Source organism: Bombina bombina, chromosome 2 (assembly GCF_027579735.1).
Source record: "Bombina bombina isolate aBomBom1 chromosome 2, aBomBom1.pri, whole genome shotgun sequence".
NCBI lineage: Eukaryota > Metazoa > Chordata > Amphibia > Anura > Bombinatoridae > Bombina > Bombina bombina.
The window spans coordinates 1,230,771,631-1,230,798,269 of NC_069500.1; the positions used below are offsets into that span (position 1 = coordinate 1,230,771,631).

A 26,639-nucleotide genomic window follows, 5' to 3' on the forward strand; every position below is an offset into this window, starting at 1 on the left:
CATTCTCAAACTTAAAGAAGTTTTTCTCTAAACACAGAGTGAGCAACTCGCATAAATACTCAATTGGAGGACTCTCATACAGTGGATTCCCCGTCACCATGGACCTGACAGCCGCAACCCCCCCCCCCATGCGGAATGAAGGTGTATAGGCTGTCCACATCCATGGTGACAAGGATATCATCATGCTCAAGCATAGTATAACCTATTAATATATTTAATAAACTGGGTGAGTCCTGCAGGTATGCTGGAGTTCCCTTTACCACCGGTTGGAGATAGTTGTCTACATAGATGGCTAAATTAGACAATAGGGACTCCCTGGATTAGTGAGAGTCTTATGCACTTTTGGTAGCAGATACAGTACTGGTGTTTTAGGGTGATCATTTATCAAATACTCAATCTCTTGCTCTGATAATAAACCTGCTTCATAGCCCCTGTTAAGGCATTCATCAATGTGCTTTTTAAATATGTTACTTGGGTTCCCCTTCAGCTTGACATAGGTGTTTGAATCAGAGAGCTGTCTATAGGCCTCTGCCTTATAGTCAACATAGTCTTGCACGACTATGGACCCGCCCTTATCCGCCGGGCGGATAACAATGCTGTTATAATTACTTAGTGTTTTGGCGGCCTTCCTCTCTTCTAAATTCAAATTTGGCTAAACAGTAAAGGGGGCATCATTAGAGATATCATTACATAACATCCTTGTGAAATTCCTGATAGAGAGATGCGTGTTTGTAGGTTCAAATGATGAGGGCTTCTTAAACCCAGTATGCCTGCAACTAAATTTAAGAAGCCCTCATCATAAGGGCGGGTCCATAGTCGTGCAAGACTATGTTGACTATAGGGCAGAGGCCTATAGACAGCTCTCTGATTCAAATACCTATGTCAAGCTGAAGGGGAACCCAAGATACATATTTAAAAAGCACATTGATGAATGCCTATGAAGCAGGTTTATTATCAGAGCAAGAGATTGAGTATTTGATAAATGATCACCCTAAAACACCAGTACTGTATCTGCTACCAAAAGTGCATAAGACTCTCACTAATCCCCCTGGCAGACCTATAGTGTCTGCCAGGGAGTCCCTATTGTCTAATTTAGCCATCTATGTAGACCATTATCTCCAACCGGTGGTAAAGGGAACTCCAGCATACCTGCAGGACTCACCCAGTTTATTAAATATATTAAGAGGTTATACTATGCTTGAGCATGATGATATCCTTGTCACCATGGATGTGGACAGCCTATACACCTCCATTCCGCATGGGGGGGTGTTGCAGCTGTCAGGTCCATGGTGACGGGGAGTCCACTGTATGAGGGTCCTCCAATTGAGTATTTATGCGAGTTGCTCACTCTGTGTTTATAGAAAAACGTCTTTAAGTTTGAGAATGGTTATTTTTTGCAGGTGTCAGGGACAGCCATGGGTTCAAACATGGCACCCACATATGCCAATCTATATATGGCATGGTATGAACAGACAGCCATGAAACCATTTACTCACCCCCATATCAGGTACTATGTACGTTACATAGATGATGTGTTTCTGGTATGGGGAGGGAATAAAGATGAGTTGGAGAAGTGGGTGACATGTTTGAATACCATGGACTGTCCCATACGTTTTAAATTGGAATATAGTGATGAGGCTGTACATTTTTTAGATCTGAACATCTACAAGATTATGACTGAGGATGGAACTTCGTTATATACAAAGCCAACCGACCGCAACTCTCTGTTAGAGGCCAGGAGCTTCCACCCCAGCCATCAAAAAGTAGGGATTGTCACCTCTCAACTTATGCGGGTTATCCGTAACAATAGTGAGGTACCCACCATGATTAAGCAGTTGACAGTGATGGAAGACAAATTGGTAGCCAGAGGCTATGACAAAAGGATGGTCCGCAAGATCAAGGATGAATTAATGCAGGATCCGAATAAGAGGGGATGCGAAAAAGCCAGCTTGGAAACTGAACAGCTGAACTTTGTAACCACATATACTCCAAGCAGCAGTATGCTTAGGAGGTCGGCGCATGAAAACTGGCCAATTCTGGGAACTGATCCGACTCTCCCCTTCCAAAGGATGCAGCCACCCAGGATGGTGTATCGCAGGGCGGAGAACCTAAGGGATCTATTGGTGAAGACCGATCTGGTTAAGTGCTACCAAAAGGATACCTGGCTAAAGACGTCCAAACCAGGATGCTACACATGTGGAAGTTGTGTCACATGCAACACCATTTTGAGGGGCCAGACGTTCCATGGGGAGAGAGGGGGTGAGAGAGAGGGGGGGAGAGAAGGGGGGGGGAGAGAGAGGGGTGAGAGAGAGAGGGTGGTGAGAGAGAGAGGGGGAGAGAGAGAGGGGGGGAGAGAGAGAGAGAGAGAGGGGGGGGGGGGAGAGAGAGAGAGGGGGGGGGAGAGCAAAAGAGAGGGGAGAGAGAGCAAAAGAGAGGGATAGAGAGAGAGAGCAAAAGAGAGAGGGGGAGAGAGAGAGAGAGCAAAATAGAGGGGGGAGAGAGAGAGTGCAAAAGAGAGGGGGGGAGAGCGCAAAAGAGAGGGGGGAGAGAGCGCAAAAGAGAGGGGTAGAGAGAGAGCGCAAAAGAGAGGGGGAGAGAAAGCGTAAAAGAGAGGGAGGGAGAGAGAGAGAGCAAAAGAGAGGGAGGAGAGAGAGCTCTAAAGAGAAGGGGAGAGAGTGCAAAAAGAGGGGAGAGAGAGAGGGCAAAAGAGAGGGGGAGAGAGAGCGCAAAAGAGAGGGGGAGGGAGAGAGCGCAAGGGGTGGAACCGCTGAACTGCAAAAAATGGCCCTTGTGAACGGGCTTTAGGACAAGTATATATATATTAGGTTAATTGTACATTTTGTAGAAAAATCATTAGTTAAACTTTCTCTACAGGATTCTGATTGACCCCATAATGTGTATGTTCATGTTGTAACTTCACTTTGATAAATAACATTGCTTCATCATTTTACAATAGTTTGGCAACAAACACATACATTTTATGTGCATAGCATTTTAAAAGAGAAAATAAAGGGTGAAACCTGATTTTTTTTTTATCATCAATTGCAGTGGATCTCTGTATGACCTCTTTCAGTTCATGCAAACAATGCTCCTACATAACTGGAAGGCTTATGCTTTCTGATTGAAGTATCATGTCATAATAACCAACATATGCTCAGTAATGTCAAAATCAATTTTTTTTTAATGCTCACTAAAGCTAAAGGTACAGACAACTCTAAACTATTATATTAGGCATGGGAAAAAAACTATTTAAACTGCTGTTTTTTTTTAGTATAAACAAAGTTAAGTTAAAACTGATTAGTTTATTTTAAAGCTAACATGAAGTGCAATGTTCTTTCATGATCAGATAGATCCTATAATTGTAAACACCTTTCCAGTGTACTTCTTTTATCTAGATTGCTTTGTTCTGTTTGTATCCTTTGTTGAAAAGCATACTTAGGTAGGCTCAGGAGCTTGGAACTAGCTGCGGATTGGTGGCTGCACATATATGCTTCTTGTGAATGGCCTATTGATGTGTTCTGCTAGTAGTGCATTGCTGCTTCTTCAAGAAAGGATGCCAAGAGAATAAAGCAAAATTGATAATAGAGGTAAACTGGAAAGTTGTTTTCAGATTGTAAGTTCCCATGGGAATAGGGCCCTCAAACCCCCTTGTGTTTGTTTGTTAAAGGGACAGTCTACACCAGAATTGTTATTGTTTAAAATGATAGATAATCCCAGTTTTGCATAACCAACACTTTTATATTAATACAATTTTTACCGCTGTAATTACCTTGTATCTAAGCCTCTGCAGACTGCCCCCTTATCTCAGTGCTTTTTGACAGACATGCAGTTTATCCAATCAGTGCAGACTCCTAAATAACTCCACGGGAGTGAGCACAATGTTATATAATATATAATATATATATATATATATATATATATATATATATATATATATATATATATATATATATATATATATGACACACATGCACTAGTACTGGTTAACTGTGAAAAACTTTCAAAATGATCTGAGCTAAGAGGCGGTTTTCAACTATTTAGAATTCAATTTGAGCCTACCTACGTTTAGCTTTTCAAAAATACCACCAAAGCAAATTTCATGCCCTATCTGAATCATGAAAATTTAATTTTGACTAGACCGTCCCTTTAAATGTTGTCTTAAATTGTAATGTTTCACCATTGTACTTTTATTTCTATACCCATAGTTGGACAGCGCTGCGGAATCTGTTGGCGTTTTATAAATAAAGAATAATAATAATAAAACAATGTATACTCTATCTGAATCATAAAAGAAAAAATTGGGGTTTCATGTCCCGTTAAAGCCTGATTGCTCATTGGCTCATAAACAGATCTCTCACTGATGGAGCCAAGCTGGGCTTTAGACAACAAGGCCAGGCACAGTTGTGATAATAGTTTTGCAGCAGTTACAGCTAAATAAGTAAAAGTCAGCATGGTGCATTTCAAGTTCTGAGACTTAGAAAATCCTCAGTTTTCAAGAATAAATTGTGTGGAAAAGGGGACAAAATAAATAATGACTGTATATTGCAAAGTTGTTTCATAACTAAACATTTCATTCAAAATGTTTACTGTCTCCTTAAAACAAAAAGTGTGTGGTGGGGGGTTCTTAGTACACGAACATCAAAAAACTGAAATACATTTTAAACTTCCCCTTTTAAATGCCACAAAGAAAAAGTATTAGTAATCTTGATATTAAATGTGTGACAATGAAGTGCTTACTGTTGATAGGATTTACATTAAAGGAACATGAAACCCAAAATGTCATTATTCAAACAGGGCATGCAATTTTAAATCATTTTCCAATGTGTTTCTATTACCCTACTTGTTTTGTACTCGTTGTATCTTTTGTTGAAAGTACACCTAGGTTGGCTCAGAAGCTTCTGGTTGGTTGCTGCACATATATGCAGATTGTCATTGGCTTTCAGCTAACTCCCAGTAGTGCATTGCTTCTCTTTCATCAAAGGAAACCAAGAGAATGATAATAGAAATAGATTGAAACGCTGTTTAAAATTGTATAATTTATCTAAATCATGCTATGGGGAATAAAACAGAACAAATGAAGTTCCAGTACTGCGTTATATCATTGTTTAAGCCTCTGTTCTTAAAAAAATACAAATTGCAAGAAAATCACCTGTAACTTCATTTTTTAGTCTTGAGCGCAAGAGTATATAGAGTACAGACTCCCCTTTATTTTTGTCTAGCTTGTCACAGCCAAGGTCTGACTGAGTGCAGGAATGGGCAGTGCATCCCAAGTGCCTTCCTCTGTGACGGAGACCATGACTGTAAGGATGGCAGCGATGAGGAGGACTGCAGTAAAATTAAGGGTAAGAAGGTTATTAATGCATTACAACTTTAATCCTGAATAATATATCATTGTTAAATAGCTTCTGTTTGTTGCAGTTGATGACTTTGATTAACAACACATGGTTTACAGACACACTAAGGGCCTTACCTTCTACAGAACAGTTATATCAACATAAGTATGGGGCAACAAAAAAAGAAGCTAACCGAGGGTTTCAAGACTAAGGGGTTAAGCACATAGGTAAAGTCATTCTCAGGTTCTTCAAGCACGGGTTCACCAGCCATGTTCTGCTTGAGAGTTACAATGTTTGCAGCTCCAGAATGGGTCTTACATAGGCCAGCTCAAGACATTGTGCCCGCTGGGTACATTAAAGGGACATTGCGGTCAAAATTGAAATGCACATACATAAATTACATCTTTAAATAGAAACATATTTGCAATATACATGTATTGGCTAAAATGCCTCTAGTGAAAGTTATCACTGTTGTAGTGTTAAAAAAATTAAAAAATTTTCTCTGCATGTGCAAGTGACGCATAGTTAGATATTCTCAGTGCACCAGCATTTAAAATACTGCAGCTGCCAAGAATGCCAGTGGGGCTTGTAATATGTCAGCAATTAATACATTGAGTCATTATCAGATGGTACAAGCATATTATAATCTCTATGCTGGTGCTTGGTGCATACTTAAAGGAACAGTGCAAACAAATTTTCATATAACTGCATGTAATAGACACTACTATAAAGAAGAATATGCACAGATACTGATCTAAATATTCAGTATAAAACCTTTAAAAACTTACTTAGAGGTTCCCAGTTTAGCACTATAGATGAGGTTGACTGAAACACGCAGTGAAAGGGATGGAAAAATAAGAAGAGCGGACACTCCCCCCTCCCCCAATTCCCTGCATATGAAAACACAGATAATATAAACAGGAGCCTGCAGACGCGTGTATACATCAGATACTGTGGGGCATGGTTAGGAGTCTTAAAATCATCAAAATTTTATTAAAAAATAAGCAAAACTATTAATTATTACAAAAACACTCCCAGATGGGCTATATAATTGGATCATCTACAAAACACTTTTGTTAGAAGCATTTTTGTTACTACATAATATTCAAAATAGAAATGCATCTATGTGGTTTCCAATTTGGGCTGAAATGTCCCTTTAATATGTTCACTGGGTGGAATGATCTTATTAAAGGGACACTGTACCCAAAAAAATTCTTTCGTGATTCAGAGTGAGCATTCAATTTTAAGCAACTTTCTAATTTACTCCTATTATCAATTTTTCTTCATTCTCTTGCTATCATTATTTGAAAAAGAAGGCATCTAAGCTTTTTTTTGGTTTCAGTACTCTGGACAGCAATTTTTTATTGGTGGATGAATTTATCCACCAATCAGCAAGGACAACCCAGGTTGTTCACCAAAAATGGGTTGGCATCTAAACTTACATTCTTGCATTTCAAATAAAGATACCAAGAGAATGAAGAAAATTTGATAATAGGAGTAAATTAGAAAGTTGCTTAAAATTTCATGCTCAATCTGAATCACAAAAGAAAATTTTTGGGTACAGTGTCCCTTTAACTGTTACTAAGGGAAATTCAGGAGCTCCTCCAATCAGCTGGTGCTGGGTGCCAAACAAACATAAATCTATATTTCAAGAGAAAAGAAGTGCCCACTAAGAACTCATGTGCATCTATTTATTATTTATTATATTAAAGGGACACTGAATCCAATTTTTTTCTTTTGTGATTCAGATAGAGCATGCAAATTTAAGCAACTTTCTAATTTACTCCTGTTATCAATTTTTCTTCGTCCTCTTGCAATCTTTATTTGATTTTATTTTGGTTAAGAACTCTGGACAGCACTTTTTTATTGGTGGATAAATTTATCCACCAATCAGCAAGAACAACCCAGGTTGTTCACCAAAAATGGGCCGGCATTTTAACTTATATTCTTGCTTTTCAAATAAAGATACCAAGAGAATGAAGAACATTTGATAATAGAAGTAAATTAGAAAGTTGCTTAAAATTTCATGCTCTATCTGAATCACGAAAGAAAAAAATTGGGTTCAGTGTCCCTTTAACTATACTACAGGTGGTAAGTACTAACCTTTAACACTTTTATTACCCATATAGGGCCAGATTACAAGGGGAGCTTTATTTAATGTTCCCGCTAGAGCGTTAACTGCGCTAAAAGTAAGGTTTTTGCGTGTGTCATGTTGCACTCGTATTACAAGTTGAAAGTAAACTGTTTTTGCTTGCATGCTAACCCAACGAGCATAAAAAGCCGAACTTAAGATATTGCACGCGATAACATATTCCCCCATAGAAGTCAAGGGAAATGAGAAAAAACCTAACACCCTACTTGCTCGCCAACCTAATCGGATATTCTCAAGTGTGCAAACCTGACATGAAAATATAAAAATTTCACATTCCAATGTTCTTCACTTATCAGAATATGTTCTATTTATTCATAAATACATATTTCTATATATATTTCTTATGGTATTTTGGTAAAATATATATATGTACCTCATCATATATAGATATAGATATATACAGATATATATAGGAATATCTATTTATAAATACTAACTTACATATTCCCCTATATGCAGAACATTGGAATGTAAAATATTCACAGTTTTTCATCTACTTAACTGCAAAGGGCTCCAATGCACTTCTATATATGTCTATATATGCATACAAATGTATTTATGTGTTTATTTGTGTATATATATATATATATATATATGTCTGTAAATACATATATACACATATAAATACATAAAAACGTGTTCTCACATATATATATGTACATACATATCCATCTTTAGACGTATATATCGTATGTATGTCTATGTTAAAGCCCTTTGCCTGCCTTTTTTTTTTTTTCGAACTCTTTGAGCCCTTGTAACTTTTTTGTTTTTTGTTCAATATTTTTTAATCATTTTGATTAGATGGTGTTATTATGAGTGTAAGTGTACTTTGTAATGTATTTTTATGTGTTTGGGACACTTTTTTGTTTAACAACACAGTTAACCAGAGCTCTGAGGTCATGCTAACCTGACGTGCGTTAACTTCAATTGCGCTCAAGCGATCGCATTTACTTTCAACTTGTAATACAAGGGGGAAAACCTGATGCGCACAAACACCCCGATAAACCCCTAATCACTTGTGTGTAATTGCTCCACACGTAATCTGGCCCATAGTGCATTAGCGTAAGTCCAGAAAATACCGTCTAGACCCATTGTTTGAAAGGCAATCATCTGCTCTGTCAACGGTGGGTAACTTGGGGGTGTAACGTAAAAACACATATATTCAAATAAAATTTAAATTAAAAAACTTTTTTTGTAGGAACTCATCAAAACAATCCCTAAGACTCATAGATTTAAAGCCCAGAAGATCCTTTTTAAAAACATGCCCTTATATAGATTTTAATAGCCAGCTCACTGTGGTAATAGTCATTACCTGGTGTAAGTTAAATGTGCAGGGACTCAAAACCTATTTGTGCAGAACAGTTATATACATATACCCAAATGGCCTTTGTTATATGTAGATAACTCATTATTACAGCAGAAATAAAGCACACTATATTTTTACAACTTTGTTTATTACAATTTTATTAAAGATATAGATTTTTCACACATTTGGTTGTAGAGTTCTCACTTATCATGATATTTGCATACAATAATGGTTGGTTTGAATCTACTAGGTCTGCTGAAAAATATATATATAATTTGTGGGTTTCTCACTAAAAATTATCTACAGTGGGTCTTAAATTTGAGCAATCGGTAATCGGGAGGCGGTGTCGCTCTAGTCTGTGAGCTTGCAGCAGAAGTCGGAAACCAATCCCAGCAGGGTTCAAAGAGTCCGGAAGCGCAGCATGCGACATACGCATTAGCGTGGTGCCAGCCAGAAAAAAGGCTGAGCCAACCAGGAAACGTCAAGGAAAAGACAGGCGGCACTCCAAGGTATAGGGTGAAAAATATAAAATATGTCCTTTATTCAAGTTAAAAATTAACACTCATAGTGCAAAACATGTTCAGAAGAGTAGACCTTAGATGTTTTGTGCCCTGCGGCACTTAATCATAGGCATAATCTGCTTCACGTATGGAAACAATTTATACCTTACACAACCAATCAAAACAGCATAAGTAGTTGCCATATCAACAGGTGTGTTCAGTACACAATACATGTTCCTTACTTGACGTGCGGCATGAGTACATAGATACTGTATTTATAATACAAATCAAAATTACAAGTATAAAAGATAAATTTAAAGATACCTGATATGAGACCAAAAAAACAGGTATAATAATGTACTCATTTTAGCTCTCAACAAGATACTACATGAAATCCTAAATGTACACCTTCCTTTATGTCAATATGTATCTATGCATACATATCCATATGTACACGTGAACGTGTACATGTACACACACAAATTTCCTTAATCCTATAAAAAAATAGAATTAGACAACACAATAATACATTTTTATTGATATTAGGTGCATTAGAAACTCAGATGATAAATTCATACTGAAAGGTTCAAACATGGTACTAATTAGCAGGAGAAAAAGTAGAAAAGAAACATAGTATAGTTTGCATATCAAAATACTCAAAAAACATATACAGAACAGGGTTACTAGGATATCACTCAATGGGTAAATAAGTAAATATGTAAATAAATAAATATATAAATAAATACATACCAAAACAGAGAGATATATCATATACTATTACATCCTACTCCACAAAATATCTGATATCCCACTCTTTGTTTAAACCCCTTGGTACTCTAGTTTCTAGTTTCCAAATCCAATATAGCTCTTTTTTTGGTAAGGATGTTAAACCTATTGCCACCTCGCAATGGCTTCCTGGCTATGTCAATAACTTTTACCAAGATCCTTGGCTCATTACTCAAATTAATTCCATTGAAATGTTGGGCTACACTAGAATCCTTGTTATAATTCCTGATGTCCCTCTTATCTTCACCTATTCTGGAACGTAAAGAACGTGAGGTTTGACCCACATACTGTTCCTGACACAGCTCACACTTCAAAAGGTAGATTACAAAATTTGTACCACAATTGGCATAATGCTCTATATTGAAACTCTCACCAGTAACAGTGCTCTCAAATATATTACCTGCAGAGATGACTTCACATGTAACACAATTTCTAGACAGGCATTTGAAAGTGCCTTTTTTAAACAGCCAATTGCTGGCTTGTATACCTAAATTACTGGTGACTAGACTTGGGGAAAGCCTGGTAGCCAAAGTGGGGGCTTTCTTTGAAACAAATTTGATATTGTCAATGACATTAGATAATAGGTCATCTCCTTTTAGAATGGGTAAATTCCTTCTAACAATATTACAGAGTTGGTTAAACTGTAACGGAAATTCAGTGGAAAACACCACTGCATCATCATTGAATTTACGTTGTTTCGGGGTAGCTTTAGAGTAAGATGATACTCGTAAATGAGTATCACTGACATCCTATGCTATGTGTCTTAGCATCTCAATATCATAACCCCTAGCTAATCTGTCTGAACATGTTTTGCACTATGAGTGCTAATTTTTAACTTTTGAATAAAGGACATATTTTATATTTTTCACCCTATACCTTGGAGTGCCGTCTATATTTTCCTTAAATTTGAGCAGCACATAAAACTCCAAAACAGCTGACCACAGGGGTGGAAATGATTCAGCAGTTTAAGTGTTAAGTTATTAAAGTAGACTTGGTGCTACATTTTCTTTCCTAAGACATGGCTAGTCCACGACATAATTCCAATTACTAATGGTATATTTACTCCTGGCCAGCAGGAGGAGGCAAAGAGCACCACAGCAAAGCTGTGTCACTTCCATTACCCATAACCCTCAGTCATTCTATTTGCCTCTGTTAATGAAGGAGGTGAAGTTTGGTGTCTGAAGATTGTTTTCCTTTTTTGGGGTACTTTTCCCTGCAAGCAAGGATTTGGGTTGAGCAGTGTCCACGTCAATCTCTTGAGTAAGAGTAGTGGTGGCTTTTAAGCAATTAGGAAGTGTTGAGGTGGTCCTTACTCAGTTTTCCTAACATATTTGCTGCCCTAGTCACATAAAGACAGATACTCTGTTCTTTCTTTTTCCACAGGTCTCTGTAAGGAGTATGTATCCTTTCAAGCCTGGTGAGCTGTCTTCCTGCCGGACAGCTATATTGCAGGTAAGTGCTTTTGTCTTCTAGGTATTGGAGACTTGCACTTCAGGAGTTAACACGGCAGTATATTGGTACAGTAAGATAATTCTTTATGACATAGGATTGCTGAGGCAGTGGGCAGGCACATATGTATGTGGAGGCTAGGGGTTAAAATTTCTTTTTATTTGGAAATGTTTTTCCCTATGTGGCTCTTTTATTAAACTTTTGAGGGGCAAATCAATGGGGACAAGCATTTCACTTCTTTAATCAGGGTGGAAAGTGCTTTTATTTACTCAAGTCTGGCACATGTTAGCTGTTCCTTTAAGAGGACAGTTAGAGCTGGTAACGTTTTTTTTTCTTTCTTTCTTTCTTTACTCAGCAGGGAACGTGCACTTTTAGTTGCTGCGCAGTTACTCTTTGCCATTCACGTGATCTCCTACTCCTCTGATATCGGAGCAGAGTGGAGTCGCGTAGTAGTTTCCTTTCAGTGGTCCAAGAGGGTCAGTTCATGATGACCATAGACCTGAAGGATGCGTATCTTCATGTTCCACAGGGATCATCACAAATTCCTGAGATTCGCTTTCCTGGACATGCACTTTCAGTTTGTAGCTCTTCCGTTTGGCCTTGCCACAGTTCCCAGAATTTTTTCAAAAGTTCTGGGGGCTCTTTTGGCAGTTGTCAGGTCTCAGGGAATTACGGTGGCGCCTTATCTGGATGACATCTTGGTTCAGGCGCCATCTTTTCAACTAGCAAAATTGATATAGAGATCTTGTTGTCTTTTCTTCGTTCCCACGGATGGAAAGTGAATTTGGAAAAGAGTTTCCTTGTTACAGCTACAAGGGTGGTTTTCTTAGGGAGCATCATAGATTCCTTATCTATGAAGATTTTTTTGACGGAGGTAAGAAAAGCAAGATTTATCTCGTCTTGCCTCTCTCTTCAGTCTACTGTCCGGCTGTCAGTAGCTCAATGCATGGAGGTAATTGGTCTGATGGTCGCCTTCATGTACATCATTCCTTTTGCTTGATTCTATTTGAGAGAGCTATGCAGCTATGCATGCTAGGACAATGGAACAGAAACCATTTGGATCTGTCCCAGAGGATAGATCTAGACCAGTTGACAATTGTCTCTCTTTCGTGGTGGATATCTCAGGATCATCTGTCACAGGGAACATGCTTCCAGAGCCCCTCCTTGGTGATTGTAGCCACGGACACCAGCCTGCTAGGCTGGTGAGCAGTTTGGGACTTGCTAAAGGCTCAGGGCCTATGGACTCGAGAGGAGTCTTCTCTTACAATAAATATCTTGGATTTGAGAGTGATCTTCAATGCTCTAGTGACCTGGCCTCAGTTGTCTTTAGCCCGGTTTATCAGATTCCAGTTGGACAACATCACCTTGGTGGCTTACATCAACCTCCAGGGAGGAACTCGGAGTTCCTTGGCCATGAAGGAGGTGATTCGGATTATTCAGTGGGCAGAAACTCACAATTGTCTTCTGTCTGCCATCCACATCCAGGAGTGGACAACTGGGAGGTGGATTTTCTGAGCAGACAGACCTTTCATCCCAGGGAGTGGGCTCTCCATCCGGAAGTGTTCTCCAGGTTAACCCTCAAGTGTCAGGTTCTGGAGTTAGATCTGATGGCGTCCTGTCAGAATGCCAAGCTTCCAAGGTACGGTTCAAGGTCAAGAGGTCCTCAGGCCGCCCTGATAGATGCTCAGGCGGTTCCTTGGGATTTTGGTCTAGCATACCTTTTGTTCTCCTTCCACGAGTCATTGCTCGTATCAAGCAGGACAGAGCATCTGTAACTCTAATAGCTCCTACATGGCCTCGCAGGATCTAATTTGCAGACCTAGTGAAGAACTGAAGATGCCATCTCTTCCACCTTGGAGGTTTCCTCTGAGGAAGGACCTACTAACTCAGCGTCCTTTCCTCCATCCAAATCTTGTTTCTCTGAAGCTGACTGTTTGGAGATTGAAAAGCATGGTTTTCTGAGTTTGTTATTGATACTATGATTCAGGCTTGCAAGTCTGTTACTCATAAGATTTACCATAAGGTATGGAATAAATTACCTTTATTGGTGCAAATCAAAGGGCTATTCTTGGAGTAGGGTTAGGATTCCTCGGATTTTGTCTTTTCTCCAGGATGGTCTGGAGAAAGGGTTGTCAGTCATTTCTCTGAAAGGTCAGATTTCTGCACTATCTATTCTTTTACAAAAGTGTCTGGTGGATGTGCCAGATGTTCAATCTTTTTGTCAGGTCCTGGTTAGAATCAGGCCTGTGTTTAAATCTGTTGCTTCTCCTTGAAGCCTTAACCTAGTACTTAGAGTTTTGCATCAGGCTCCGTTTGAGCCAATGCATTACATAGATATTAAGTTATTATCTTGGAAGGTTTTGTTTCTTATTGCTATTTCTTCTACTCACAGAATTTCCGAACTCTCGGCTTTGCAGTGTGATTCACCTTACCTTTTCTTTCATGTGGATAAGGCGGTCCTTCAAACTGAAATGGGATTTCTTCCTAAGGTGGTTTCAGATAGAAATATTAATCAGGAAATAGTTGTTCCTTCTCTCTGTCCTAATCCTTCCTCTCATAAGGAACGTCTATTGCACAACTTTTCATGTGGTGCACGCTCTAAAATTCTACCTACAAGCTACTAAGGATTTTCGCCAGTCTTCTGCCCTGTTTATTTGTTTCTCAGGAAAGCGTAAGGGTCAGAAGGCTACTGCTACTTCTCTTTCCTTCTGGTTGAGAAGTATGATTTGTTTTGCTTTTTTAGACTGCTGGACAGCAGCCTCCTGTGAGACTTGCAGCTCTTTCCACTATGGCTATCTCATCTTCTTGGGCTTTCAAAAATGAAGCTTCTGTGGAACATATTTGCAAGGCTGCAACTTGGTCCTCTCTGCATACTTTTTCTAAATTTTACAAATGTGATAATTTTGCCTCAGCTGAGGCCTCTTTTGGGAGAAAGGTTCTTCAAGTGGTGGTGCCTTATATTTAGGTCTACCTGTCTTGTTCTCCCTCCCTATTAATTCCGTGTCCTCTAGCTTGGGTATTGGTTCCTACTAGTAATTGGAATGATGTTGTGGACTCTCCATGCCTTAGGAAAGAAAACAAAATTTATGCTTACCTGATAAATTTCTTTCTTTCTGGACATGAAGAGTGCACGACCACACACTTTTGATTAGAAAGGATTTTTTCTAAACCTCAGGCACCTCTACACCTTTGTGTTATCTTCTTTTTCCATTTCCCTTCAGCTGAAAAACTGGGGGTTATGGGAAAGGGAAGTGACACGTAACAGCTTTGTTGTGGTGCTCTTTGCCTCCTCCTGCTGGCCAGGAGTGAATATCCCACTAGTAATTGGAATGACGTTGTGGACTATATGGAAAGAAAGAAATTTATCAGGTAAGCAATAAATTTTGTTTTTTACAGGTCAGTCATGCCAAGAAGAAGACCCGAGATGTGTTAACCCAGCATGCTCAGGTTCTTGTGCCACTGATGCCAACTGCGGAATTCCTCAGAATAAGACCAACTGTAGTAAGATCTTTTAATTTTGCATTTTTATTTCTCTTTTCTGTTAAATTGTTTTTCAGGGCTCATACTATTTATTAAGGGCCAAGTTGGTGAAGATGGTAAATGGTACATTGAGCTTCCTCAAACCAATGATTTTATTGTGATTACATTTACAAATCACAAGGCTAAGGACAAATGCATTGCCTTGAAACAAAAGACATTACTGTTGGTTCATAAGCTACCCCATACTGTAGCATATCTACAGTATTTTGTATTGACAATCTTTGCATTATCATTTTGTTTTAAATGGGATTCTCAGGTCAGAGTCTGGGAGGTCCTGTGGCAGAACCTGGGTAGGTTATGGGCAGGCTGTGCAAAAAAAAAAACTAAAACAAACATTAAGTGTCAGATTACAAGTGGAGCATTATTGAATGCTCCCGCTTGAGCGTTAATTCCGCTAGAAGTAAGCTTTTTGCACGTGTCGGGTAACGCTCATATTACAAGCTGAAAGTAAACTGTTTTCACTCATGTACTAACACTGAGCGTACAACCTCAAACTTATGATATCATGTGCGCAGAAACGTTTTCTCCCATAGGAGTCAACGGAGCAAAAAAAGTGGAGAAAAATCTTAACACCCTACTCGTGCGCAAACCTGATCCCATATTGTCAAGAGCACTAACTCGACATGAAAATATCAATATTTCATATTCCAATGTTCTTTACATGGAAGAATATGTTCTATTTATTCAGAAATACAGGTACATATTTCTACATATATCTGATTTTTTTGGAACAAATATATTTATACCTATTTATATATATAGATATATAGATATAGATTTATACAGATATATAAAGGAATATCTCTTTAGAAATACATAGAACATATTGGAATGTTAAATATTTACAATAAATACACTTAAAAATTAATATTTCATACTTTTGCATGTTTTTGTCTACTTAACTGCAAAGGACTCCAATGCACTTACATGTCTTATGTGTGTACATATGTATTTATGTGTTTATATGTGTATATTTGTCAGTAAATACATATATATACACATATAAATACATATGTACACACATAAATACATATGTACATATATGCATTTATTTATACATATACAGTATATACATATTTAGAAATGAATATGTATGTATCTCTATGTTAAATCCCTTTGCCTGCCTTTTTTTTCCCTAACACCTGAGACTTCATATCTTTGAGCCCTTATAACTTTTTTATGCAATATTATTTTTAAAATATTTTTTATTAGATGGTGTTATTATGAGTGTAACTGTACTTCGCAATGTTTTTTTTAATGTATTTTGTGTTACTTTTTTGTTTCACGTAACAGTTAACCAGAGCTCTCAGGTCAAGCTATCCTGAAAATATCCAATAGACCAATAAGAAGAACGATGTACTTTTACACTGTATGTAGTTAGCATATTGTTAAAACATTTTGGTCTGAGTTTTCAGTAAATATGTTTTTTTGGGGGTGGGTTAAGGTAGGCAAACATTTGCACTGAATGCACATTCCAATAATATATACTACAGTAGCTCATGTGAGCGGCAAAACGTGTGCTACTTATATTAATGCAGTCATCACTTGAGGCCACATGCCTAGACTCCATTTTATTCTGAGTGACAGCAAAAGAAAAGTTTTTTTGGGGGGCGTGGGGGACGGTTGTTTTTTTGGGGGGGTTTTGCTACAGTGATCTGTAAAGTGTACCCAGTGCCCATATTCTTTCTTTATTTAGTGTTCTGAGGCATAAAATGTTTTTTTGAAAGAGAAAGAAAGATGATTTTCTTCCTGAATTAATGTTTTTGTTTTTCAACTAATAACTATAAAATAAGTATGTGCTAAACTAAATATAGTTAAAAAAAATTTGGGGGCATAAAAGCCAAATTTAAAATGTGTTTTAGAATAGAAACATGTTTGCAGTATGCACAAATTTGCTTTCTAGTATTTATCAATGCAGTTAAATGTCGTACACTTGGTAGATTATTTGCAAGGTTTTTTTTTTAACTATACATTATTACACATTTTAATGCTAATCTAATTCATAGCATGGGTTCAATCAGCAAAACTTACGCCTAGATTTAGAGTTTTGTCAGTAAAGACCCACGGTGCTAACGCTGCTTTTTTTTCCAGCGCACCCTTAAGACAACGCTGGTATTTAGAGTTGTCTGAATGGCTGCGTTAGCCTCAGAAAAGGAAGCGTTGAGCATAATTTAGCTCCACTTCAACCCTCAATACCAGCGTTGCCTACAGTAGCGGTAAGCTGGAAAAACGTGCTCGTGCACGATATCCCCATAGGAAATAATGGGGCTGAGCTGGCTGGAAAAAAACCTAACACCTGCAAAAAAGCAGCGTTCAGCTCCTAACGCAGCCCCATTGTTTCCTAGGGGAAACATTCTCTAAGTCTACACCTAACACCTTAACATGAACCCCGAGTCTAAACACCCCTAATCTTACATTTATTAACCCCTAATCTGCCACCCCCGCTATCGCTGACACCTGCATTATATTATTAACCCCTAATCTGCCGCTCCGGACACTGCCGCCACCTACATTATAGCTATGAACCCCTAATCTACTACCCCTAACATCGCCGACACCTATATTATATTTATTACCCCCTAATCTGCCCCTCCCAATGTCACCGCCACCTACCTACACTTATTAACCCCTAATCTGCTGTCCGGACCTTGCCGCCACTATAATAAATGTATTAACCCCTAAACCGCCGCACTCCCGCCTCGCAAACACTATAATAAATAGTATTAACCCCTAATCTGCCCTCCCTAACATCGCCGCCACCTACCTACACATATTAACCCCTAATCTGCCGCCCCCAACGTCTCCGCTACTATAATAAAGTTATTAACCCCTAAACCTAAGTCTAACCCTAACCCTAACACCCCCCTAAGTTAAATATAATTTAAATAAAACGAAATAAATTTACTATCATTAAATACTTTATTCCTATTTAAAACTAAATACTTACCTATAAAATAAACCCTAATATAGCTACAATATAACTAATAGTTACATTGTAGCTATTTTAGGATTTATATTTATTTTACAGGCAACTTTCTATTTATTTTAACTAGGTACAATAGCTATTAAATAGTTAATAACTATTTAATAGCTACCTAGTTAAAATAATTACAAAATTACCTGTAAAATAAATCCTAACCTAAGTTACAAATACACCTAACACTACACTATCAAAAAGTAAATTAACTAAATTAAATAAATTAACTACAATTAGCTAAACTAAAATACAATTAAATAAACTAATCTATAATACAAAAAAACCCACTAAATTACAGAAAATATTTTTTTTTACAAGAAGTTTAATTACACCTAATCTAAGCCTCCTAATAAAATAAAAAAGCCCCCCAAAATAATAAAATGCCCTACCCTATTCTAAATTAAAAAGTAATCAGCTCTTTTACCAGCCCTTTATAGAGCCTTTTGCGGGGCATTGCCCCAAAGTAATCAGCTCTTTTACCTGTTAATAAAAATACAATACCCCCCAACATTAAAACCCACCACCCACATACCCCTACTCTAACCCACCCAATCCCCCCTTAAATAAACCTAACACTAACCCCCTGAAGATCTCCCTACCTTGAGTCGTCTTCACCCAGCCGAGCCGAATTCTTCATCCAAGTGGAGCAAGAAGATGTCATCCATCCGGTAGAAGTCTTCATCCAAGCGGTGCAAGAAGAGGTCCTCCATCCGGTAGAAGTATTCATCCAAGCGGCGTCTTCTATCTTCATCCATCCAGAGCGGAGCCATCTTCCATCCAGCCGACGCGGAGCCATCCTCTTCAACCGTCGGACTAACAACGAATGAAGGTTCCTTTAAGGGACGTCATCCAAGATGGCGTCCCTCGAATTCCGATTGGCTGATAGGATTCTATCAGCCAATCGGAATTAAGGTAGGAAAAATCTGATTGGTTGATTCAATCAGCCAATCAGATTGAAGTTCAATCCGATTGGCTGATCCAATCAGCCAATCCGATTGACCTCGCATTCTATTGGCTGATCTGAACAGCCAATAGAATGCAAGGTCAATCCGACTGGCTGATTGGATAAGCCAATCAGATTGATCTTACCTTAATTCTGATTGGCTGTTAGAATCCTACAAGCCAATCGGAATTCGAGGGACGCAATCTTTTATGACGTCCCTTAAAGGAACCTAGTCCGTCGGTTGAAGAGGATGGCTACGCGTCGGCTGGATGGAAGATGGCTCCAGATGGATGAAGATAGAAGACGCTGCTTGGATGAATACTTCTACTAGATGGAGGACCTCTTCTTGCACCGCTTGGATGAAGACTTCTACCGGATGGAGGACACCAGATCAGCCAATCGGAATTCGAGGGACGCCATCTTGGATGACGTCCCTTAAAGGAACCTTCATTCGTCGTTAGTCCGTCGGTTGAAGAGGATGGCTACGCGTCGGCTGGATGGAAGATGGCTCCGGATGGATGAAGATAGAAGACGCCGCTTGGATGAATACTTCTACTAGATGGAGGACATCTTCTTGCTCCGCTTGGATGAAGAATTCGGCTCGGCTGGGTGAAGACGACTCAAGGTAGGGAGATCTTCAGGGGGTTAGTGTTAGGTTTATTGGGGTTTGGGTGGGTTAGAGTAGGGGTATGTGGGTGGTGGGTTTTAATGTTGGGGGGGTATTGTATGTTTATTTACAGGTAAAAGAGCTGATTACTTTGGGGCAATGCCCTGCAAAAGGCCCTTTTAAGGGCTGGTAAAAGAGCTGATTACTTTTTAATTTAGAATAGGTTAGGGCATTTTATTATTTTGGGGGCTTTTTTATTTTATTAATGGGCTTAGATTAGGTGTATTTAATAGCTATTGTACCTAGCTAAAATAAATACAAAGTTGCCTGTAAAATAAATATAAATCCTAAAATAGCTACAATGTAACTATTAGTTATATTGTAGCTATATTAGGGTTTATTTTATAAGTAAATATTTAGTTTTAAATAGGAATAATTTATTTAATTATAGTAAATTTATTTAGATTAATTTAAATTATATTTAATTTAGGGGCTGTTAGGGTTAGGGTTAGACTTAGGTTTAGGGGTTAATAACTTTATTATAGTAGCGGCAACGGTGGGGGCGGCAGATTAGGGGTTAATAATTGTAGGTAGGTGGCGGCGATGTTAGGGAGGGTAGATTAGGGGTTAATAAAATATATTATAGTGTTTGCGAGGTGGGAGTACGGCGGTTCAGGGGTTAATACATTTATTATAGTGGCGGCGAGGTCCAGTCGGCAGATTAGGGGTTAATAATTGTAGGTAGGTGACGGCGACATTTGGGGGGCAGATTAGGAGGTAATAAATATAATATAGGTGTCGGCGATGTTAGAGACAGCAGATTAGGGGTTCATAGCGATAATGTAGGTTGCGGCGGTGTCCGGTCGGCAGATTAGGGGTTACATTTTTTTATTATAGGGTTTGTGATGTGGTGGGGCCTCGTTTTAGGGATTCATAGGTAGTTTATGGGTGTTAGTGTACTTTATAGCACAGTAGTTAGGAGCTTTATGTTCCGGCGTTAGCCGATAAAGCTCTTAACTACTGACTTTTCTTGACGGTAGAGGATCTACCGCTCACTTCTTCCAAGACTCCAAATACCAGCGTTAGGCAAATCCCATAGAAAAGATAGGATACGCAAATGACGTAAGGGGATCTGCGGTAGCCTGGAGTCGCGGAAAGAAAGTGAGCGGTAGACCCTTTCCTGTCTGACTCTAAATACCAGCGGGCTACTTTTGATAGTAGACTAATAGTTACATTTTAGCTAGCTTAGGGTTTATTTTTATTTTACAGGTAAGTTTGTATTTATTTTAACTAGGTAGAATAGTTACTAAATAGTTATTAACTATTTACTAACTACTTAGATAAAATAAATACAAATTGACCTATAAAATAAAACCTAACCTGAGTTACACTAACACCTAACACCCCCCAACAGTAAAACCCACCACCCACACACCCAACTCCCCAAATAAAATCCTAACTAAAAAAACCTAAGCTCCCCATTGCCCTGAAAAGAGCATTTGGATGGGCATTGCCCTTAAAAGGGCATTTAGCTCTTTTTCAATTGCCCAAACCCTAATCTAAAAATAAAACCCACCCAATAAACCCTTAAAAAAAAACTAACACTAACCCCCGAAGATCCACTTACAGTTTTGAAGACTGGACATCCATCCTCAACGAAGCCGGGAGAAGTCTTCATCCAAGCGGCAAGAGGTCCTCAACGAAGCCGGGAGAAGTCTTCCTCCAGACAGGCAGAAGTCTTCATCCAGACGGCATCTTCTATCTTCATCCATCCGGCACGGAGCGGGTCCATCTTCAAGACATCCGGCGCAGAGCATCCTCTTCAATCAAAGTCTTCTTCCTGAATGAAGGTTCCTTTAAGTGACGTTATCCAAGATGGCATCCCTTGAATTCTGATTGGCTGATAGAATTCTATCACCCAATCGGAATTTAAGGTGAAAAAATCCTATTGGCTGATGCAATCAGCTAATAAGATTGAGCTCACATTCTATTGGCTGATTGGAGATGGACGGATGTCTTGAAGATGTACCCGCTCCGAGCCGGATGGATGAAGATAGAAGATGCCGTCTGGATGAAGACTTCTGCCCGTCTGGAGGAACACTTCTGCCGGCTTGGATGAAGACTTCTCCTGGCTTCGTTGAGGACTTCTTGCCGCTTGGATGAAGACTTCTCCCGGCTTCATTGAGGATGGAAGTTTTCAAAACTGTAAGTGGATCTTAGGGGGTTAGTGTTAGGTTTTTTAAGAGTTTATTGTGTGGGTTTTATTTTTAGATTAGGGTTTTGGCAATTGAAAAAGAGCTAAATGCCCTTTTAAGGGCAATGCCCATCTAAATGCCCTTTTTTAAAAGAGCTGATTTTTTTGGGGCAATGCCCCGCAAAAGGCCCTTTTAAGGGCTATTGGTAGTTTAGTTTAGGCTAGGGTTTTTTTTATTTTGGGGTGGCTTTTTATTTTGATAGAGCTATTAGATTTGGTGTAATTAGTTTAAATATCTGATCATTTCTTTTTTTTTTTTGTGTGTAATTTAGTGTTTGTTTTTTTGGCAATTTAGGTGATTGTATTTAATTTATGTAATGTATTTAATTGTAGTGTAAGGTTAGGTGTTAGTGTAACTCAGGTTAGGTTTTAATTTACAGGTACATTTGTATTTATTTTAGCTAGGTAGTTAGTAACTAGTTAATACCTATTTAGTAACTATTCTACCTAGTTAAAATAAATACAAACTTGCCTGTAAAATAAAAATAAAACCTAAGCTAGATACAATGTAACTATTAGTTATATTGTAGCTATCTTAGGGTTTACAGGGAGTGCAGAATTATTAGGCAAGTTGTATTTTTGAGGATTAATTTTATTATTGAACAACAACCATGTTCTCAATGAACCCAAAAAACTCATTAATATCAAAGCTGAATAGTTTTGGAAGTAGTTTTTAGTTTGTTTTTAGTTATAGCTATTTTAGGGGGATATCTGTGTGTGCAGGTGACTATTACTGTGCATAATTATTAGACAACTTAACAAAAAACAAATATATACCCATTTCAATTATTTATTTTTACCAGTGAAACCAATATAACATCTCAACATTCACAAATATACATTTCTGACATTCAAAAACAAAACAAAAACAAATCAGTGACCAATATAGCCACCTTTCTTTGCAAGGACACTCAAAAGCCTGCCATCCATGGATTCTGTCAGTGTTTTGATCTGTTCACCATCAACATTGCGTGCAGCAGCAACCACAGCCTCCCAGACACTGTTCAGAGAGGTGTACTGTTTTCCCTCCTTGTAAATCTCACATTTGATGATGAACCACAGGTTCTCAATGGGGTTCAGATCAGGTGAACAAGGAGGCCATGTCATTAGATTTTCTTCTTTTATACCCTTTCTTGCCAGCCACGCTGTGGAGTACTTGGACGCGTGTGATGGAGCATTGTCCTGCATGAAAATCATGTTTTTCTTGAAGGATGCAGACTTCTTCCTGTACCACTGCTTGAAGAAGGTGTCTTCCAGAAACTGGCAGTAGGACTGGGAGTTGAACTTGACTCCATCCTCAACCCAAAAAGGCCCCACAAGCTCATCTTTGATGATACCAGCCCAAACCAGTACTCCACCTCCACCTTGCTGGCATCTGAGTCGGACTGGAGCTCTCTGCCCTTTACCAATCCAGCCACGGGCCCATCCATCTGGCCCATCAAGACTCACTCTCATTTCATCAGTCCATAAAACCTTAGAAAAATCAGTCTTGAGATATTTCTTGGCCCAGTCTTGACGTTTCAGCTTGTGTGTCTTGGTCAGTGGTGGTCGTCTTTCAGCCTTTCTTGCCTTGGCCTTGGCCTTGGCCATGTCTCTGAGTATTGCACACCTTGTGCTTTTGGGCACTCCAGTGATGTTGCAGCTCTGAAATATGGCCAAACTGGTGGCAAGTGGCATCTTGGCAGCTGCACGCTTGACTTTTCTCAGTTCATGGGCAGTTATTTTGCGCCTTGGTTTTTCCACACGCTTCTTGCGACCCTGTTGACTATTTTGAATGAAACGCTTGATTGTTCGATGATCACACTTCAGAAGCTTTGCAATTTTAAGAGTGCTGCATCCCTCTGCAAGATATCTCACTATTTTTTACTTTTCTGAGCCTGTCAAGTCCTTCTTTTGACCCATTTTGCAAAAGGAAAGGAAGTTGCCTAATAATTATGCACACCTGATATAGGGTGTTGATGTCATTAGACCACACCCATTCTCATTACAGAGATGCACATCACCTAATATGCTTAATTGGTAGTAGGCTTTCGAGCCTATACAGCTTGGAGTAAGACAACATGCATAAAGAGGATGATGCGGTCAAAATACTCATTTGCCTAATAATTCTGCACTCCCTGTATTTTATAGGTAAGTATTTAGTTTTAAATAGGAATTATTCAGGTAATGATAGTAATTTTTATTTAGATTTATTTTAATTATATTTAAGTTAGGGGGTGTTAGGGTTAGGGATAGACTTAGGTTTAGGGGTTAATAACTTCAGTATAGTGTCGGCAACGTTGGGGTTGGCAGTTTATGGGTTAATAACTGTAATGTAGGTTGCGGCGATGCTAGGGACAGCAGATTAGGGGTTAATAATATTTAACTAGTGTTTGCGAGGCGGGAGTGTGGCGGTTTAGGGGTTATTATGTTTATTATAGTGGCGGGGATGTCGGGAGCGGCAGATTAGGGGTTAATAATTTTATTTTAGTGTTTGCAATGCGGGAGGGCCTCGGTTTAGGGGTTAATAGGTAGTTTATGGGTGTAAGTGTACTTTTTAGCACTTTAGTTATGAGTTTTATGCTACAGCTTTGTAGCATAAAACTCATAACTACTGACTTTAGATTGCGTTACGAATCTTGTGGGATACGCTGTACCGCTCACTTTTTGGCCTCCCAGAAAAAGCTTGTAATATCGGCACTATGGAAGTCCCATTGAAAGAAGACTTTACGCAAATTGCGTAAGTTAATTTGCGTTACGGCCAAAAAAGTGTGCGGTACAGCTTTTTTGACAAGACTCGTAATAGCAGCAGTAGTGAAAAAGCAGCGTTATAACCCATAACGCTGCTTTTTCACTCATAACGCAAAACTCGTAATCTAGCCATTAGTTTTCTAATGCATTTGGATGAGTTTTTGAAAGATGGTAAATATAATGGACCTCAAGGAAGAGTTTTAAAGGGTTTTGTCAGGAACAGTAAGCTTACTCATAGGTGTAGCTTAAAATAAATTGGCATCTAATTGGGTAAAGGCTCAGTGCTAATTGTTTGCTTTCTGAGCTGTCACCAGACTTACTTTTGTTCAGAGTTGAAGCAAATAAACATCTACATTTTAATTGTTATTGAGTTTGCTAAACCTATGTAGCTGATAATAATTCTGCCCTTCCACCAGTCTCTCTCCTTTAGTTTACCTGTACATTAGAACCAAGACATTAAAGAAGTCATTTATATGAGAGGATTTTTCTTCCACTCCAAGCTAAGACTCTTATGATTTCAGTTTAGCATTTATATCCTGGCATCCTGATGAGAGCACAATCTGTATAACACTAAATAAATGCTAGATAAAATTATTAATTTTTTTTTTTTTTTAAATAATAATTATTTCTTCAATTTTTAGATAACCAATATAAAGTTTTAGTGTCCATTAAGCAATGTTTGCAGCCATGTTGTAACCTTTTTTTTCCTTCTGTGTTTAATTAGGGACCATTATAAAAGCAATGACTGTGTAGGATATGGCAGTTTTAATTTGGAGTCTACACTTTTATCAAAAATTTTAAATCTCATTGTTTTTAGAATTATATTACAGAAAAAGAAGGCAAAATAAATCATGAAAAATTATTGCATCGTTGTTTTGCTACATATAAACGTTTTATAGCATAATCTCTACAAAGGTAATGTCCCTTTAAGAGAACTAAATCTAAATGCAAAGAATGATTTATCTCAAAGTAAAATTAATGTTTTTTTCCTAGAATTAAAAAAAAAAAATGTTTGGAAGATGTTTAGAAAATGTTCTATTAGCCTCTATTTGAGTTACTACATAGAACAATAATTAGCTGGTCCAAAAAGCTAAAGGTTATATATTTATCTTTGGAGTGTAAGTTTAGATAAATATTTTGTTACCAGAGGGCCCCAGTTCACTTCAATAACTCTTGTAATTCAAGTAAAATTCTTACATCTGTATATTTGCCATTGTCTTACCAATACTCCAACATACTAAATTGCAAAAAAATAAGCTGTGTTTTTTAATAAGCCTCAGATTTGATAGCAAATATTAGTTTATTGTATTTCCATAAAATAATAGTAACACTTAGGTCACTGTTTTGGACTAATTCAAACAAGTAAAAAGAAATAAATATTATTTGATGTGCCACATGGACTCAAAATTAAGGCCAGATGCTTTGAGTAACCAAGACTATTCTCAATTTTCTGCTAAAATAAACTTATGTAACTCTGTATGGGTCATTTAAATATGACAAAGTCTAGAGAAGTTAAGGTTTGGATTACTAAATAATTTGCTTTGATATCCTATAATTTCCTGTATACAGGCTGGTATATGTATTGATAACCGTGCATACTTTCCTATTTTGATTGAAGTCAATCATACTTCTAATATAGGTTGACACTTCATTGACGACAGTCAACATACTCTACTTTTCTCTGCTTTTCAACTCTCTCTATGATGTTCATCTGTTCTCTGGTGTTCAATTGATCTCTCTCTCTGCAGATCGACTCTGTCTCTGCTGCTCAACTGTCTCTTTGCTCATAAGCTGCCCCCCCACTCCCAATCATACACCACCAAAAAGGCACGCAGGTTTCTCCCGCCTCCATGTCCACCACACACCATGTAGGGAACTGTAATTCCTTGGCTGCAGAGCTGCAGACAGCTGCGGACAGTGCATAACATAGCTCTGCAATGGATATAAAAATAATACCAGCCCAAGCTTTGCATATACAGTATATAAAATAACAAAATTAAAACAGAAAACAGTCATGATAAAAACAGAACATTTTGTTGTCTATTCAAAAAGTTCTGAAGAC

At 38.2% G+C, this 26,639-nt stretch overlaps 1 protein-coding gene across 1 annotated transcript in view; it reads left to right on the top strand.

Moving 5' to 3' along the window:
• CORIN (corin, serine peptidase) overlaps positions 1-26,639 on the top strand; it is a 720,658-nt gene that overhangs the window by 509,996 nt on the left and 184,023 nt on the right. Inside the window, exons 9-10 of the mRNA XM_053703991.1 lie at positions 5,220-5,342; positions 14,923-15,027. Coding sequence (XP_053559966.1) covers positions 5,220-5,342; positions 14,923-15,027 — 228 coding nt within the window. The remainder of the gene's footprint in view (positions 1-5,219; positions 5,343-14,922; positions 15,028-26,639) is intronic.